The following is an 18,180-nucleotide window of genomic DNA, read 5'->3' as shown; positions in this document are numbered from 1 at the left end:
GTGACATCCTTTGAGTGAAATTTGTCAAAAGTTAAGTGCAGTTTTAAAATGTGACCAGACATTTATTTTCTCTGGGGGTTTTTTTTTCAGCTGGCAGAGATTATATAAACTAGCATCTCCACAAATGCACAGTTAGATTAGGATCCAGTCAGACCATCACAAGGAAATATCTTCCTTCTGTTTAGCCGCTCCACGCACACAAACATTTCATTCAAAACAGTGTAGAGATCTGCAGTCAAGCCTTTATTTCTTTATGCAGCCATGTGTCATTGACTTTTTCCCTGCTTATCTTATTCAAGGGCACAGGGGCGCTGGAGCCTGATTTAGACTTCTGTGGGAAATCGTAACGTAACCGGAAAGCCTTCTTAACCCTACACCGCAACCTGACCTGCACCTCTCAAGAAATATAGCTACATCTCAGGTCGATGCAGACTGCAACAACTGAATGACATGGAAGGTTACAGTGTAGAGTTAAGACGGGTTTCGGTTGCAGTAGAAGGTACAACTTGGATTTCCTGCAGAAGTCTAAATCAGGCACATCCCAAAGGCACAATACACCCTGTCAGTCTGTCACATTTCTTGTGGAATTCTTTTTTTCAATAAAGTGTCTTCATATTAAACTGCTTTATGAACCCTTAAAAATAAAAAGACTGAAAAATCAAAAGCACATCAGTCACCAGGATACTGTTATCCTATACACACAAAACTTTCCAGTAAAATAAAGGTGCAAGTTTTATGTTAATCTTATCCAAACTACATGTTCCACTTCATCAAGATTAGAATATTCCCAGTTTATTACTCATTTAATGAATTGTCTGTAATTATGCAGAATTGTTGAACAATTTGAGCACATTTAATTTTGGTGTATTTCCATGCAGATACAGCTTCTCCCTTCTTATTAAACCTAGCTGCATACAGTAGACTTCTTGTCTAAAATCCATTTTGCATTTGAAATTATCAGCTTCATCTCATTCAATAGAAAGTAGCAGTAAAGTCAAACAAAAGTGACTATTTCTATTGTTCTTGCATTAAGTCTTTCATTGACACGAATGTAAACACGATTTAAGTTACTGTCAGTACTAAAGTTAATTTTACTGCACTTTAGCCATTTCATTATTCCAGCATTCATTATTATGGACCCAAGGCAGTGACATTACCCACGTGGACGTTGGGTGGATAATTAGACAATGTGTACGTCTTCATTAAAAATAAGCATTATCCTGTCATCCACTTTCTACTGCGTAGCCAGAGGTTTGGCACGAGAGAAACGCGTTGCACGCGATCAGTTGTAGTTCCACAGAGAGACAGCAGAGGGCGCGCCCTCCAACGATCCTGCCTGTGACGGGGATTGGGAGGCTTCTGGGAAAAGATGGCAGCTTCCTTTTGTTTGTGGGGATTTGCTTCACTCGGAGGAGGGATTTAAAAGCGTTCAGTGGCTCTTTAGCGGTAAAGTCTTGACTCGCAATACCGGTTATCCAAACACTTGAAGAAGGAGAACATGGAGAAGAGCGGGAGTGTCGACAGCTTGGGCTCGAAGCGCTCCTCTTCCCGACAGCCGAGTGTAGATTCATTGTCCAGGTAGCTAAACTCACCGCCAGACACCGCCTTTTAAGCTAACCAAAAGTTTTGACACTATCGGCATGGGTTAGTTATTAAGGCTTTATAGCTAAAGTTAAGCGTGTCTAACTTCAGTACACTTCTTGTAAGCTTTTCCGCTGTGACTAATGTTATCCACCAGTGACGGTGTCCTACGAGCGCTACGAGACCAACGCAGCTTAAACTGTAAATTAGGACAACGCAGTTTTATCGATCCGCTCCAGTAATCACTCAGGCTGTGATGTGATAGAAATGTCAAACGGAAGCTAACAGAGCCTCGATGTAGTAGAGTGTTTGCCCAAACAGTGTCAAACTTATTTCAGTCCATGGACAACATAGAGCCCAGTTTGCGCTCGTGTGGGCCAGACAAGTTAAAAACACTTTCTCAAATCATGAAATATTTTTAGAACATTTTCTTCACAGCCACGTCTGATTTGCCTCAAAATGTTGTGGTTTGCACATATCTAATAATTGCTGTAGCGTTTTAGTTTCGTATATCAGATATTTTTGAAGATGGATTAGAAAAGAAGTTCCGTCGACATAAATAAAAGCCTGAAGTTTTCACTGGCTCCTTTTGCCATAAAATTGAATCGGGATCTGCAATTTAAAAAAACAAATCAAAACACAAAAAATCCCTCTCAATATGGGTTAATTAAAATACAGTAAATAAAAATCTCATTACAAAAACAACTAGTTTCACTTTCTTTTGCGATATAGTTGTATTTTATAGTACTGCAAAATAAAACATGTAGAATAGCTTTTTGACATAAACTTCTTAGTTGAAAAATGAAAATGCAAATCTCATTCAGCTTTCATGTTGGATTGAGCAAACGTGACACGCTCCATCACAAAAACACCATTAGATGGTCTAATACAGATCAAAATTTCCAGATGATATTCTAATTATAACGGAGAACATAATTTAGTTTAGTCAAGTATATGTATATTTTTCATTTCTGACAATTACTTTATAGGCATGCATATAAAGTAGGAGTCTGATAATTCAGGTTAAGTTTAAGATATGCTCAGAGGTACTTAAAAATGCAGCTGTTCCAAGGTAATATTTTTTGCGCATACAAATGAATATAGAAAAACTATTAAGAGAAATGAGAAAGGGATTAGTAGCTCATTCCATGTGAGTAGTATTGCAAGGTCAGGTACGTGTGCACATGGTGAAATCAGTAGTCCGACACAAGACACTAACCCCTCGCCCTGATGTCACCGGGTGATGAGCATGCTGCCGGAATTGTAATCTGTTTTAAAATCTTACATTTTTGCATTTTAGTGTTCGTATCCTGTATAATTTTAAACTTAACCTCAGTTATACGACTCCTTGAGGGCATTGTGCATGCCCAGATCCATCAGAGGGGATCTGGAAAATGAAAAATATACATTTAACAAATTTTTGTCTCAGTCTGAGAAAAAAAAAGGGCCAATCTCAACAGATGTCTCTGTTTTTTTTAGTCATTGAGTCTTCTGTCATTACATATACGAATACGTATAGATATGTAAAAAAAAAAACTCCCCCCAAAAAAGAAAAGACTGCACCTAATAAATGGTTCTCACTTGTGTGATGTCACTTTCCACCAGCACTTCCACCTCTCGCTCTGACCGCTCTGCCCAGGCCAAACCACCATCTGCTATGTCCTCGGATTCTGTGTCCACCTCTGCAGAGTTTTCCCCAGAGCTCAGGGTTAGTGACCTGCATATGTTTCACCGCTATTATTTTTCTATTAAAACATTTTTTTTTAATTTAAAAACTGAAGCGTGGCTCTCCTCTTCTTTTTGCAGGTCAAGCCCAAAATATCTGCCAAGGTAGATGATTTTACACATTTAATTTTACCCATCCTATCCTATATGTTTGAGTAACATTTCCAGTCAAGAGACCACTCAGAACTAAAGATGATATGTTTCCAGCAGGCCATCAGAGATTCAGACAAAGAAGAACTGCAGTTGCTTCCAAATGAAACCGTGCAAGACATGGGTAGGTTTCCTTTCATCTGCAATCACAGCCCATCAAAACAGCAAAAATGCATCATCACCTTTATCCTCTTATTTTTATTCATAGCCCAAGATGTCACCTACTTCTGTCCCTTCACTGGAGCACTGAGGGGAACTGTGACTGTCACCAACTACAGGCTATTCTTTAAATCTATGGACAGGGTATGTTATTGATTATTTTTAATTTGTATTTTGAAGATTTATGTTTTTTGTTAATGTCTGGCTGATTTCCAGGACTCAACATTTATGTTGGACTTGCCACTTGGGGTGGTGAGTCGCGTGGAAAGGATTGGAAACGCTTCGAGTCGCGATGTGTCCTATGGGCTGGTGTGCAAAGTGAGTAAGCTTGTGAAAGTTGTAAAGAATTACTGCTTTCATTCATTTCATTTCATTTATTTGTTCATTTTCAGGCACAACAAATACTTATATTGAACATAAAATGCACAAAACAAAAAACAGAATCGCTAAGTTGCAAAATAGCCAAGTAGTTTACAGTTATTCAACTGAGAAGCAGAGACAGAGCTGGGCTATAGTGAAGTTTTACAAAGGTCTACTTCTACGTTACCTTTCTTGGTAATAACGCTTGGCTGTGATGAAATGATACTTGCATACAGCTGCTAGCCCTTGAGTTTTTCCATGATTTGTTGCTCTGCATTTCTACAGGATGTTCGTAATCTACGATTTGCACACAAACAGATGGAGGACACCCTCAGGAAGTCCATTTTTGAAGTGCTGATGAAATTCGCTTTTCCTGTTTCCAATGGGCTGGTAAGTACTGCCCAGCAATGCTGTTGCTGACTTTATAGTCCTGCACATACAGTACTGGGAAACACATATTCGTAGTCCTCTGAAAACTAAGTTCAATTTTAATTCAGTTAGATTTATATAGAACCAAATCACAGCAACAGTTGCCTCGTGGCACTTTGTATTATAAGGTAAAGACCCTCCAATAATACAGGCAAAACTCCAAAAATCAGACGACCCCTTATGAGCAAGCACTTTGGCAACATTTGGAAGGAAAAACTCCCATTTAACAGGAAGGAAGCTCCAGCAGAACCAGGCTCAGGGAGGGGCGGCCATCACTCGTGACCAGTTAGGGGTTAGGGGAGGAAGACAGGACAAAGACACGCTGTGGAGGAGAGCCAGAGAACTAAAGTATTTTAGAGTCAAATGTGAAGCCATCTGTTCAACAGTTAAAGCTTGGCCCTAATTGGGTCATTTAATAAGATAATGATCCCAAGCACAGTTTCAAATGTAAAACATAATGGCCAGTCCAGACCTCAAACCATTTGAAATGCTGTGCCTAAACAAATACCTGCAAACCTCAATGACCTCAAGCAACGTGTTCAAGAGTGGGCTAAAATTCCTCCACCATCATGCAAGACACTGATAACGTCATACAGAAAATGATTACTTCAAATTGTTGCTCTTAAAGATGGTTACATAAGATACTGAATTGTGGAGTGTACTTAGTTTTTCACAGGTCTAACTTTCACAGGTCTTTTACAAAGTGCACAAACTGTTTTTCGTGTACAACCAACTGAAAAATGTCTCCCCCACTCTCCACAGCAAATCTTTGCCTTTGAATATGGGCAGGTGTTTCCTGAAAATGGATGGAAGGTGTATGATGCTCTCTCAGAGTATAAAAGACAGGTACTTAAGTTATGCAGAATGCTTTGTTAAATGTTAAAGTGCACTCATAAAACCGGTTACTTATGTCTTTTCTTTTTTTGTCAAGGGTATACCCAATGAAAGCTGGAGGATAACTAAAGTAAACGATCACTATGAGCTGTGCGACACGTACCCATCAACACTGGCAGTGCCTGTTAACATACCAGACGAGGAGCTGAAAAGAGTCGCTGCCTTCCGAGCAAAGGGAAGGATACCGGTGAGCGACCGTATTTTTCAGCGGTACTATAATTGTCTGTGTGTGCCCGGCTTGCAGGACAGTCTGTGCTGATATTCTGCTACACATTATTTAAAGGTGTTGTCATGGATCCATCCAGAGAGCCAGGCAACAGTGACACGCTGCAGTCAGCCGATGGTTGGGGTGAACGGGAAGCGCAGCAAAGAGGATGAGAAATACCTGCAGGCGATCATGGATGCTAATGCTCAGTCACATAAACTCTTCATTTTTGATGCCAGACCCAGCGTCAACGCTGCTGCCAACAAGGTCCATTTTCTAAATTATATTTATTTAATGGGACCCACTTTACATTGTGTTACAGTGATTGATACATATGTTAAACATGGCCAAAGCTTCAAATAATAACAATGACAATAATAGTAATCCCAGTGAGCCAAAAGGTCAGGCTTCAGACTTTTCTCAATGGTCCATTTCAGACAGTCTTTTTCTACTCGTGGTTGTTCATGATGTCAAAGAGAGTAGCTATCCTTAACGGTGATCGTGTGTGCATTATTGGAAGGGGAAAGAGAGCTGAAACAAAGTTTGATTCAAGGCTTGTTTCAAAGCGTGGATGAAAGATCTCCCAATAGATTCTAAAAATAAACACGAAAGTCCAAAATGAAGAGGCTCGTATGGAGCCGTAGCCAGATTTAGATTCTTATCTTTTATTATTTGCTGTGCATCATCAAGCACAGTTTTGAGTTTTTAGCTGGTACAGTGTATTAGCTATGCGTTGTCTTTGCAGATTAAAGTAAATAAAGCATGCAATCAGTACTATATTTGAGCAGTAAGGTAAAATCTGAGCTCTTTAGCTAGAAGATCACTAGTTTCTATTGTGTCGTGCCTACAGTGGTGTAGTGGTTAACGCATTCACTTGGCAAGCAAAAAGGTCCCTGGTTTGTTTCCAGCTAGAGACACAAATCCCCTTTAGGACCACGTCAGGAAAGGCATCCGGCATTAAAAACTCTACCTGCTGTGGTGACCTTGCTGCTTAATGTAGCTTCTACTACTACTGATTCAGGACTGTCTCGTTGGCAATAATTTAACTGGATCTGTTTTTCTGTTCTGTGCCCCGTGGATCTTAGTAACCACTGCATCCTCTACTTTCCCACAGATGAAAGGGGGTGGATATGAAAGCGAGGATGCCTATCAAAACGCTGAGCTGGTTTTCTTGGATATTCACAATATCCACGTGATGAGGGAGTCGCTCCGCAAGCTGAAGGAAGTTGTCTACCCCAATATCGAGGACTCCCACTGGCTCTCCAATCTGGAGTCCACTCATTGGCTTGAGCACATCAAGGTGAGCATAGTGACCCATCGGTTGGGAAAGGACATTGTAAAAATATTGCAGTGATAATGGTTTGTGTGTTTCTGGTCCTGTGTTTGTAGCTGATCCTGGCTGGAGCGCTGAGGATCGCAGACAAAGTGGAGTCAGGGAAAACGTCGGTTGTGGTGCACTGCAGCGACGGCTGGGACCGCACGGCTCAGCTCACCTCCTTGTCTATGCTCATGTTGGATGGTTACTACCGCACCATTCGCGGCTTTGAAGTGCTGCTTGAGAAAGAGTGGCTGAGCTTTGGTCATCGCTTCCAACTGGTAAACAGATTATTTTTCCACTTCGGTCCAGCTGGAAGTCTAGTTTCATCACTGATTCCTTATGCTCCTGTTTCTGGCAGCGCATTGGTCACGGAGATAAGAACCACACGGATGCAGATCGCTCACCTGTTTTCATTCAGTTTATTGATTGTGTCTGGCAGTTAACTCGTCAGGTAAGTGACACATATTGAGTTAAGGTTCTGAAATGTTTAGGAAAAGGTTCTTTCAAGGATTGCAATCAAGCTGTTTTTTGTTTTGTTTTTTTAAATTCAAGTTTCCTGCCGCCTTTGAGTTTAATGATTACTTCCTGGTGACCATCCTGGATCACCTGTACAGCTGCCTTTTTGGGACATTCTTGTGCAACAGTGAACAGCAGAGGTTAAAAGAAGTAAGCTCATTTGGTTTCTCGGTATTTTATGGGTTTTTTTTTCCCCCCTCTCATTATCGTTTTACTTGGGATAATACAGCTTAATAACTAGCATAATACGAATCAGAGATGGCACAAGAATGAATTAGTTTTTCACTCGTATGGTTTGTGTAATCACATTCCTTTTTTGTTACAGGAGATTCCCAAGAGGACAGTCTCATTGTGGTCATATATTAACAGCCAGCTGGAGGACTTCACCAATCCTTTGTATGTGAACTACTCTAACCATGTACTGTTCCCAGCAGTCAGCTTACGCCACCTGGAGCTTTGGGTTGGCTACTACATTCGCTGGAACCCACGCATGAGACCTCAGGTACGTCAGGAAGACTTGCTGTTGTTTGGACTTCACTTGTGTGATGATCGCTGCCCTATACTCACAGTACATTCCCCTACTTGCCAACTGGGAACACCTGGGCGCTATCCAGACTATGAAGGTGTGGCTGCCACTCCATTCTGCTTCTCATTCACCTACCTACTGGCCACCACGCATCACCTTAGTTTCTCTTCAGTGTCATTATGTTGTTTTTGTACTGACAGCACCAAACATACCTTCAGATTCATCTCCACCCTACATGAGTGATCTTAGTGATTTTGACAGCTCATTAGTTTTGCATTACAGTTATACAAGTCTGCACAAAGGCCGTTTGATACCCACCATTGCAGTGGCTCACAAATGGCACTGAGGCTAAAGTTGATGTCACATCCACTGATGCTGGCCATTTCTGCCAGTTGTGCACCTCTCAGTTTCTATAATGTGGTGTGTTGTGCTGTTTTACTGACACATCACTACTGAAGCTCAGATTCACAGAGGGGGATGTTACAGCAGTTTGAAAAGATAAGACTCTGGGAAACTTTGACTTCTCTAATATCAGCGTTTATGTGGCAGTATTGTCTGAGTGGTGACACCTGCTGTTCAGGAGAATACTGCAGAAGCTACCTGCACTGTAACGGCGAGCATAAATGGATGTGACTGTGTGATGTTCTTAACATTGTTGCACAAAGCACCCAGTGCAGTGTGTTCACACTTCGTCATCGGCTTATGAACCAGTTTTTGACAAACTAGGGACTCGTCCAGGATCTGAAGGTGGGATGTCTTCCGTAACTGAAAAAACTTTGCCATCTGGGAGGAAACTAAGGTGATGTGTGGCATGGTAGCAGGCAGGTAGATGGGCAAGAAAAAGAAAGAATGAAGTACCAGCTACAGCTTTATCGTGAGGAAATTCACAGTCTAGGTCTAGGTAATCCCAGATGAAGAGTCCCTGCCCTGTCCACCTGGAACTGGGAACGCATGCAGAGAAAAAGTTGAGAGAATAGGGCAGAGGTTGGCACTCGTGCACTTAATTTTACTCAATTAACTTTCTTTTTTTTCTCCCTCCCTTTTACCAGGAACCAATTCATCAGCGCTACAAGGAGCTATTAGCAAAGCGCGCCGAGCTGCAGAAAAGGGTAGACGAATTACAGCGAGAGGTGGCCAATCGCTCAGCTTCCTCCGCCTCTGAGCGGCCAGGCTCGCCCACACGCTCCATCACTCCGGTGCAGACCTTTGTTTGACGCTACTCAACCCTCGGTTGACGGTCACAGAAGCTGAACCGCACTTGTGAGAAGGTGTCATACAGCAGTAATAAGCCGCTTTGATACACTACCACCAAAAGTCAGAATAAGTAGTATTTGTTACTGTATTTGCATCTCTCACAGGTCATGTAGAGCCTGCTTGCAACAGAAGTGTCTGTCTCAGACCACCTGCCTACAGCCATATGTATTCCTCCTCTGAGGTTGAGAGGATACGTACCCAGAATAGCAAGGACTGTTTAGCATATCGACCTACCTACAATCAGTGTTTTGTTTTAAGTACACTAAATGTTTATGCCTTATATACTTTATAGGAACACTTGCCTCATTTCTTGCTATTGATTTGAAAGCACTATAACTGAAGGAACCGTGAGGCTATGCAGTGCTGCAGAAGTGATTTTTAGCACAAGGAAACACGGACTAAAACAAATTGTTGAGTTGATAAATATTAAAATGAAATGTAGCTTAAGGGCTGTGATGTTAGCTTCTTCTGATATTAAAAAAAAAAGTAGTTATAAAGTGCATTAAAAAGCAGTTAGGGTTAGCTTTACAAATCTTTTTAGATTGTTGAGACCAAACGTTTTTTTGTCATGCGTGACATTTCTCTCACCAAGTGGTTTATCTTTTGTAAGTTTCCTTTTTCCAACTATTTAACATTATTTATTATCTTTCGTTCCAGATGTGTATTTATAACTCGCAGACACCTTCTGTCTTGTGTCGTGAATTGATTAGCTGCGTCCCCATGCAATATTAATAAGCTGCAAAGATTATGCAATAGCTCATTTGTCCCAGGAGTCCTATGGGAACAATTCTCGCAGAGGCTTTTTAAAGCTATTATCAGCCAATCTTTTTGGCAGAAGAATGTGTAACTACACAAATAATGGGCTTTTTATGTCGTTTTGCAAATTTGAATAAGTACCCGTGCCTTGTCCTGAATGACTGGGAAAATGACAAAAGAACAATGTGATGGTTTCAGCCTGTAGCCTTTTTGCTGCGTATTCAAATAATTGCAATAAAGCTGCAACTCAAGGATTCAGTATGGTTTGTCACATTAGCATGTTGCTAACAACAGCAGCATCCTCCAGTCAATTTCTTGGGTTTTGTGGTTTCGTGTTTCAGATATTAGCCAACTCTAATAACACTAGCCCTATTTCTGATCTTTCCATAAAAATAGGACAAAGAGTGCCTTTTACTGTAAATTAAGAAGGATAAAAGTCTGGAATTTACAGTGTGACTGTGGGGTAACCTAATACCAAATTACAATCTGAAAACATTCATTTATTCTCTGTTTTATCTTTATATAGTAGCGTTAAGACATCCGTCACCCAGTAATAGATTCTTCATGTGACTTTTACATTGAATTCATGCAGCTATATTTGTATGTAAATCATGTCTGCCACTGATCTTGATCGTTGCAATCCTTTTAAAATGCACAGCTGTCTAAGTGACACCATTCCATGTGGTTGCAAAGAGGCTGCAGTCCTGTATGCACTTCATTAGATCAACACTTGAATTTGGAAATTGATATACTGCAGGCATCAGGAACATCCAACTGTACTCTTAACTGCCAATGTGTTAAAAAGTTTAATAAAAGTGCTGATGCTGTGTAGTCAACTTTTGGCCTTTTTTGGGGGGTTTTTAAAAAAAAAAAAAGGCATTGTGCATATGTATGCATGTGTATACTATACAAGAAGCTTGTAGCTTGAGGCTTGTAATTAATTACAATACAAACAGCTATTTGTGAACCAGAAGTCTCCTAATTTTGTTTGCATTGAACAATTTCATCAAGAAAGACTACAACTGAAGGTATTTCCTCTATCTCAATTTATGTATTTTTTTACTTATTGGTTAGTTATTCCAGTACACAATATCAAGAACCTCACTTCACTCATAGAAGACCTTGCAAATGTAAGACAATCGGAGCACTCGTGGAGCGACACTTTTTTAAAACTGAGAATTTGCAGGTATAAAATTCATAGGGATGGTTTCGCGTGTAGTACTCAACTGTTACACGGGTGAGTCCATAGTGTTGTGGTTTACATGTTTAACAAGCAAAAGATTCCTGGTTCATATTTGGGAGAAGACACAAGTCCCATTATGGTTGCAACAGGTGGATCAAACCAGTAAAGACCATGGTGTATAAACTTTACACTTTCTATACAAAAATGACAAATCATGAACGTCTTTATATACAATCTGTTGGGTTTTATTTGTTTTTGTTTGTTTGTTTGTTTGTTTGGGGGGGGGGGGGGTTAATCAACTTGTTATGTTGACTAAGCACTGTAACATTTTGAACATACAGAAGGTAAAAGTCAGTACCCACAACACTGATTTTGCTAACTGCACAGTGGGTAATTAAATTTATGAGAGGAAAAAACATGGAAGAGATAAACTAACAAAACAGTAATAAGAAATAAATAAACAATGAAATGGGACCACAGTTCTGGCATATTTGTGTTTTTTCAGTTGTTTACTTAGGATATAGAGTTTAAGATTAGCGTTTTAAAATTGGTTTTGTTTTGGTTTGTGACTGAATCACATCCAGTGACTGGAAAGGATCCGTTTGGCAACAGCTTAATTTCTCAACGTGACAATGATCCCAAATACACTGCCAATGCAGTAAAAGCATAGCTGAAAAGAATAATATGTAATGAAACCCTATCAGTCAAGCTTGCTACTGGATATACTGTATTTCCATTTATGTTTGCAAACAGGAATGGTTTTATAAGTGGAGGGCATTGACTTTTTTTTCACTAGTTTTATATTTTGCAACTCTTCCAGCATGGACGTTATGAATGTTATGCTGCCTGTAATATCAATTAGTATGACCAGTTTGGTGGTGGATTAGTGATGGTCTTGTGAGGATAATTCATGAAAAGATACACAGGCCTCTGCAGGCTAGGCAACAGCATCCTGACTACCATTAGGTACCAGGATGCAGGTTCAGGCCGTACACTGCTGCAGTGGGTCCTCAGTTCTTATTGGTGCACAACAATGCCCAGCCTCAATGTGGCAAAAGTATGCAGGAAGTTCCTGGAGAATGACAGAATAAATATGATTGACTGGTCCTCATGCTCACCTGACCTAAATTCAGTCCACATCTAATCCAATCCACACAAATCAAACAGCACACTTCTGGGATTTTAAGTTTTAGTCCATCAGACTACTGACAGTGTGAGGTGCAAACTGACAGCAGTTTGCACCTCACACTGTCTAGGAGCTCAGTGATGCCCTGATCCAGATCTGTGAGGAGATCCCCCAAGACCCTATCCATTGTCTCATTAGCGGCATGCCCCGATGTTGTCGGGCATGATTGCAACCTTTTTTGGGGCCATACAAACTACTGAGTTTCAGTAGTTCAACTTGCATATATACAAAAAACCTGAAATAGTTATTTTAAACAGAATAGAGACATCTGTCTGGGATAGAAAGACTGGAAAACGGTTTAGAAGTACAGGTATCAGATACTGTTTAGGTTCCTGATAGCTAAACATACACAGTGGCTATTGGATCGAATAAGATAACATTATTATTGAATCACTCTTTGAAAAATACCATTCTTTGTTTAAAAATTATATTTCCATTGCACTCCGGGTGTAGCGTGTGAGAAGACGAAAACGTGTTAACTGAATCCTGGCACGTGATTGGCTCTGCAGATTTCAAACTTAAATCCCGCGTGCGACTGTTGTGTCGCGATAGGTTTCCTTTCTTCTTCGGGAGCCGTCGGCCGCTTCCGGTTACATGACGACGACGGCGTTTATACAAAAAGAGAGAAGGAAAACACAAGGAAAAACACCTTTCTTGGCGAGAACAGCGGAAACTTAATACAAATCGCCAGATTGCTGTTAATGGATTGCTTATGTGTCAGCATAACTAACGACTGCTGACAAGTTAGCTTGGCTGGAAAACGTATGAGCAGTGCAAGATCGCAGATATTTGGAGTTTATTGTTCTTCGCCTGCTTCCTCCAGCTAGGCTATTTCTGTGTTGCTGTACGCTACATAGCCAAGCTAGCTAACGCTGGATGCCAACACGGTGTGTGCTCCTGGTTGTCAGTTAGCGAGCGGTTAGAAAGGAAAGGAAACCGCGCTGTTAATCGCTTTACCGCTGGACTCCGCTATCCGCTTCTAGCTCGTTGGCTTTAGTTGGGCGAGAATGGCAACTACGGCATTGTACGCCTGTACGAAGTGTAACCAGCGGTACCCCTTCGAGGAGCTGTCGCAGGGCCAACAGCTGTGCAAGGTTTGGGAGTGTATGTGTGAGTGAGAGAGAGAGAGAGAGAGAGTCTGCTTGCAAACAAGAATAATCAAACAATCACGACACGAAAGAGTGAAGGAGTGTGCGGGTGTTTTTTGTTTGTTGTTTGTTTTTTTTGTTTTTTGCCGCCGGGGTGTCACGGTGCTACAACAAGTAGCAGGTTAGACAGGCTCACATTATGTAACAAGTTGGAAGGCAACCGTATTAACGTAACCATGTTTAGATCACTTCTGTACATCGTGCTCTTTATTTAAAGCGCAACAACACAACCATACCACATGTTTACCTGTTGAATATTTGTTCCCGGTAAATAAAATAAAAAATGTAGATTACATGTTTGGTAGTCTTTCTCGTTTGTAGCTGAGGAGCAGAGTTCGTTTATTGGCAAAGGAAAAAATATTTAAATGGAGAAAACCTTGAAGCAAACCTGGCTGATTTTTTCTTTAGATGTTTTCTTCCATAGGCCATGGCTTTTCTTTGCATTAGTGCCGTGCGATACCAACCAAATATAGAGCCAGCATGGCCGATACCAGTACCGTTACTTTTAACCTGTAAAGGTAGCTTATGTAGGAGAGAGCAGTGTGTCGTGATTTATGAGATGAGTAGTCTTCACCTGGCTAATTCTGAACAAATTTTAAGGAACACTAAATCACCGTTTTTACTGTTCACAATAATTAGTTAACACAATAAAACATAACTTTCAGCTGTTCATGGATTTTGAAACTTGGTCTTTTGTAGAGCTGGGATATAAATGTGCCTGTCTGTAAAGCACTTTGGGTCAACTTCTATAGCACATTTAAACAACAGGATATGAGTAACAGATATGACAGTCAACACAAAAAGGCTCAGACATTTTTCACTGTGCATGTTTGAGGTATATTTTTTCCATTTCCAAAAAATAATGTATTTAGCACAATTCAGAAGGCTACATACTGAACTTAAAGGAACACTTATATCAATCTCATACCAATACCGGCTTTGGTGTCAATACAGTCACTGTTCATATCGATCTCCCCACCTCTACTAGATTAACTGATACATTCAAGATTATTTTTAATTAATCTTTTTAAGACCTAGACATTGTCACAAAAAGTCTGTTAAACCATGATTGTTCTGTTAATAATGCCTTTGTTTCCCTCAATGGGAAACCCTACTGTGACATTATGCTGGGCTTGTATAGAGAAAATTTACATTGGTGTTTTCACAGATGTTGTAGCCAGTGCACAATACGCACCACCTGCAATGCAGTTTCCACTGTAATAGACCGCAGTAGTGCTGTTTGTTTGTCACCATTCACCAGCAGACAGTCGTGTGCCACAAAATGATATTTCTTTGTTTTTGTACTGCAGGAGTGTCGCATCGCTCACCCAATAGTGAAGTGCACATACTGCAGATCTGAGTTTCAGCAGGAAAGGTGAGATGTTTCACCTCCCAGTGATGTTTGTTCAGCTTTCATTCACGCCAACTCAATGAATTTCGTTGAAGCTTGTTTTGGCTTGAAACCGGTCTTTATTCTTTGCAGTAAAACAAATACAATCTGCAAGAAATGTGCCCAGAACGTCAAACAGTTTGGAACGGTGAGTAGCAAATTTCTCCTGGTTTTTTGTAATACTAGCTGTATTTGCTAGGTCCTGCTTCACTTTTTGCATTTTCTTTTTTATTATTATTTATTTATTTTTCGTTTGTTTGTCTTTGCAGCCCAAACCTTGCCAGTACTGTAACATTATTGCAGCTTTTATCGGGACAAAGTGCCAGCGTTGTACTAACTCAGAGAAGAAATATGGACCTCCACAGACCTGCGAACAATGCAAACAGCAATGCGCCTTTGACCGTAAGGAAGAGGGGAGGAGAAAGGTAAGAGTCTGAATTGCTTGCAGTCTACTGTACAGTTTAGTAGCAAGTTTTATGAGCTAATATCACCTCCTGTTTCAGGTGGATGGAAAACTTCTGTGCTGGCTCTGTACGCTTTCCTACCGCCGTGTCCTGCAGAAGACTAAGGAGCAGAGGAAGGGCTTTGGTTCCTCCAACTCTTCATCCCTGAATGAGAAAGACCACCACTCCAGATCGCACCATCATCATCACCATCACCAACACAGACACAGCAGTTCTCACCACAAGTATGTCATCTGTTGTATCGCCTCTTTCCTCGCATGTTTTGTCCCCAGGCTGCTCAGTCAGCCCTTCAAGTTTAAAAAACACATAAATGTTTTATGTGTCTGTCATATGCTGCAGGCTGAGTGGGAGCCTGAGTCCTGAACAGGAGCAGGGACTGTGGAAGCAGAGGTAAAGCTGCCTTCTTATTTAAGGCTCTTATTGAGTTTTTATTCCCAGAGTGAACACTTCCTTTTTCATCTGCTCTGCAGCCATAAATCGTCTTCAATCCAAAAGGAGACTCCAAAGAAGAAACCAAAACTGGAGATGAAGCCATCCAACGGGGACAGGTACGACAGATGTAGCACATTATGTGCTATATTATGGTTACATATGTTTTCCTTTATGCCGTTCCCATTGTTGGCTTCATGCTCATTTCCTTCTCCCTCCAGTAGTTCCATTACCCAGTCTATGGATTCAGGGGGAACGGACAACTTCATTCTCATCAGCCAGCTGAAGGAGGAAGTGATGTCACTGAAGAGACTTCTGCAGCAGAGGGATCAGACCATCCTTGAGAAGGACCGAAAGGTAGGTTAATCTGCCTCAGCTGACCTCTGCTTTTGCTTTGCTTTGTTTGAGGGGTTGATTTCTAATGACCAAATTCTCTCATAGCTCACAGAGCTCAAAGCAGACTTTCAGTACCAGGAGTCAAATATGAGAGTGAAGATGAATCAAATGGAGAAATCACACAAAGAAGCTATGGAGCAACAGCAGGTAGGAATACATGTGTGACACTGAGGGTTTCAGATTCTTACTCCTCATTAGTATTAGTCTTCACCTGTGTCAGTTTTAATTGCCCAGCTGTTTCCAGTAGGTGTGGTAATGTAGCCATTTGATACACCAGAGAAACAATTCATGGGAATTATGTTCTGCAATGATGTAAAGGTTATAATGGATTAGTATTATGATAATAAAGGGATGGTTCACTGTGTCAGCTGATCCATTTCCGTCATCATCATCAAACGTGTCGGTCTTAAATTGTCTTTATAGTTATTTTCTAAGTGTAACAGTGTAAAAGTGTGCATGTTACTAATTGGATTTTTTTTTAACCCTATATGCCAACATTTATAACTCATTATGTATTTTGTTTCCACAGGCTAAGAACAGGGAGTTGATGAAGCAAGTGGCTGCGCTCTCCAAGGGAAAAAAGTTTGACCGGACAGGAAGTTCACTATTGTTACCCTAACAATAGGCCGGCCAGGGTGACAACACAGAGCGGCTTCATTTTTTGTAACACTGTGAAAGTCTCTCTCCTGTGTTTCCTCATTGCCATCGACATCAACTACTTCTAAATTGGTAAAAAGCCAGAGACCATGTTGTACATGGAAGTGAAATGTTAAATCAAAGAATCCTTCTTTCTCTAATTAAATAAATCAATGTATTTTAGATATTTTCTGGCGGCTTTTCCACTGGATCATAGGATATGACTTTGGATGTGGTGGAGGATGGAGTCCTTTTTTTTTTTTCTTTTCTTTTTTTTTTGTTTTAATCAAACACTGCCGGGCCAAAACAAAAACCATGGTGTGCATACAGTATGTGGAGAACGTTGTCAATGCAGCCACTTAATGTTTATGGATGTCATGCATTTTATTTATTCAACTGTATTTCTTAGCTTTTTTTTGTATTTCCTCACAACATACTAAGAGAATATCCCACATTTTGGGGTTTTCTTCAATAGTAATTAGTTATATTTTTGTAAATGGACACGATTGTGGAAGACAGATGCTCCTTAACGGAGACCATGTGCAACTTTACAATGTATGCAAACGTGGGAAAGGCGACCACTGAGCTGCTGCTCGACAGTAGAGAAATCTCTCGGTTAACAGTTCATAAACATAAAACCAACCAATGAGCACTCAGAAAGGCCGTCTCTTGGCTGCCCAGTTACTCACTGTGTGACAGCTGTAGTGCTTTGCTGTTTCTCTTTAGTGGAACGATTGTAATACTGCATGATTTTACTGCCAGATACCGGGTGGCTTTGTGGTCAGACTTTTTCTTCCCCTGCCCCTCTTTTAATTAGTTTTTTAAGAGTCACTTGTAAATGTATCACCGGGGTCAGCCAATGTATTTAAACTATTGCTTGTATCTGTTTTAGTGAGTACAGTATGTGTATGGTAAGGCCAGTTGAAATTAACATGTCTGTAGAAGATGCTTTTTAAACAAACACACCTATCACCCTACATTACTGGGCTGGTTTCATACTGTGGTGTCCAGGATCACTTTTGTACTTTTCCAAACCAAGTGTTTTAAAACTATTAAAACTGGCTAAACTGTTACGGTGTTCTCTTTGACTTTTTATTTTACTTATTACTCAGCGGGCCTCTATTATTAATGCATAGTAGTTTACCTTTATGAACATGTGGAAAAGAGGGAGAGTGAATATACTGGGTAAAGGATACTGAATTTAGACCTGATGGTAAGGGATGGGGTGAGATGGAGGCAGATGGAACAGCTGAAAGAAGAATGCTTGAGTCCATTGAGTGAGGAATGACATCTGTGTCAAAACAAAAATATGTACGGATTGTAATGTTTTTAGTAGCTTCCAGATGTGATTATGCACTCCCTGTCACCACCAGCAGGTAACCTTTTACCAATGGGCTGGGTTTGATTAGTGTTGTTGTTTTTGCTTTTCATATTTCTTTTTTCTTTTCTTTTAATGCATCACAACATCACCCAGA

The 18,180-nt window shown here is 40.5% G+C and overlaps 2 protein-coding genes across 5 annotated transcripts; both read left to right on the top strand.

The window, feature by feature from the left end:
- Window positions 1-25: 25 nt before the first annotated feature.
- mtmr2 (myotubularin related protein 2) lies at window positions 26-10,709 on the top strand. Of its 2 annotated transcripts, none has more exons than XM_082549342.1 (16): window positions 26-1,578; window positions 3,187-3,289; window positions 3,388-3,411; window positions 3,517-3,580; window positions 3,665-3,759; window positions 3,832-3,933; window positions 4,261-4,365; window positions 5,167-5,250; window positions 5,336-5,485; window positions 5,582-5,770; window positions 6,618-6,803; window positions 6,893-7,099; window positions 7,180-7,272; window positions 7,374-7,487; window positions 7,663-7,839; window positions 8,913-10,709. In XM_082549342.1, exons 1-16 carry the CDS (start codon window positions 1,499-1,501, stop codon window positions 9,075-9,077), a joined length of 1,938 nt encoding a protein of 645 aa, XP_082405468.1. In that variant the 5' UTR covers window positions 26-1,498; the 3' UTR covers window positions 9,078-10,709. The 2 variants fall into 2 exon arrangements, with proteins under 2 accessions (XP_082405468.1, XP_082405467.1); XM_082549341.1 differs by having other exon boundaries at window positions 3,514-3,580.
- Window positions 10,710-12,791: 2,082 nt separating this feature from the next.
- On the top strand, window positions 12,792-17,778 carry fam76b (family with sequence similarity 76 member B). 3 transcript variants are annotated; one of them, XM_082547959.1, is made up of 10 exons: window positions 12,793-13,336; window positions 14,701-14,765; window positions 14,874-14,928; window positions 15,050-15,205; window positions 15,284-15,468; window positions 15,584-15,634; window positions 15,715-15,792; window positions 15,898-16,030; window positions 16,115-16,216; window positions 16,599-17,778. In XM_082547959.1, the coding sequence occupies exons 1-10, from the start codon at window positions 13,250-13,252 to the stop codon at window positions 16,686-16,688; spliced, it is 1,002 nt and encodes a 333-aa protein (XP_082404085.1). In that variant the 5' UTR covers window positions 12,793-13,249; the 3' UTR covers window positions 16,689-17,778. The 3 variants fall into 3 exon arrangements, with proteins under 3 accessions (XP_082404083.1, XP_082404085.1, XP_082404084.1); XM_082547958.1 differs by having other exon boundaries at window positions 12,795-13,336; window positions 15,895-16,030; XM_082547957.1 differs by having other exon boundaries at window positions 12,792-13,336; window positions 15,715-16,030.
- The last annotated feature ends 402 nt before the right edge of the window (window positions 17,779-18,180 follow it).

This window comes from Aulonocara stuartgranti (genome assembly GCF_965226115.1).
Source record: "Aulonocara stuartgranti genome assembly, chromosome: 10".
Lineage (NCBI taxonomy): Eukaryota > Metazoa > Chordata > Actinopteri > Cichliformes > Cichlidae > Aulonocara > Aulonocara stuartgranti.
The sequence above is the reverse complement of the archived record's forward strand: the minus strand, read 5'-3'. Positions and strand labels throughout refer to the sequence as shown.

What these genes read in the sequence shown, in the direction of transcription:
- fam76b (XM_082547957.1), top strand. Translation starts at nt 13,250, where the DNA reads ATGGCAACTACGGCATTGTACGCCTGTACGAAGTGTAACCAGCGGTAC. An exon ending in TCTGAGTTTCAGCAGGAAAG is followed by an intron (nt 14,766 to 14,873) that starts GTGAGATGTTTC and finishes TATTCTTTGCAG; the next exon opens with TAAAACAAATACAATCTGCA. An exon ending in AGGAAGAGGGGAGGAGAAAG is followed by an intron (nt 15,206 to 15,283) that starts GTAAGAGTCTGA and finishes CTCCTGTTTCAG; the next exon opens with GTGGATGGAAAACTTCTGTG.
- mtmr2 (XM_082549341.1), top strand. Translation starts at nt 1,499, where the DNA reads ATGGAGAAGAGCGGGAGTGTCGACAGCTTGGGCTCGAAGCGCTCCTCT. An exon ending in GAGCAAAGGGAAGGATACCG is followed by an intron (nt 5,486 to 5,581) that starts GTGAGCGACCGT and finishes CATTATTTAAAG; the next exon opens with GTGTTGTCATGGATCCATCC. An exon ending in ATTGGCTTGAGCACATCAAG is followed by an intron (nt 6,804 to 6,892) that starts GTGAGCATAGTG and finishes CTGTGTTTGTAG; the next exon opens with CTGATCCTGGCTGGAGCGCT.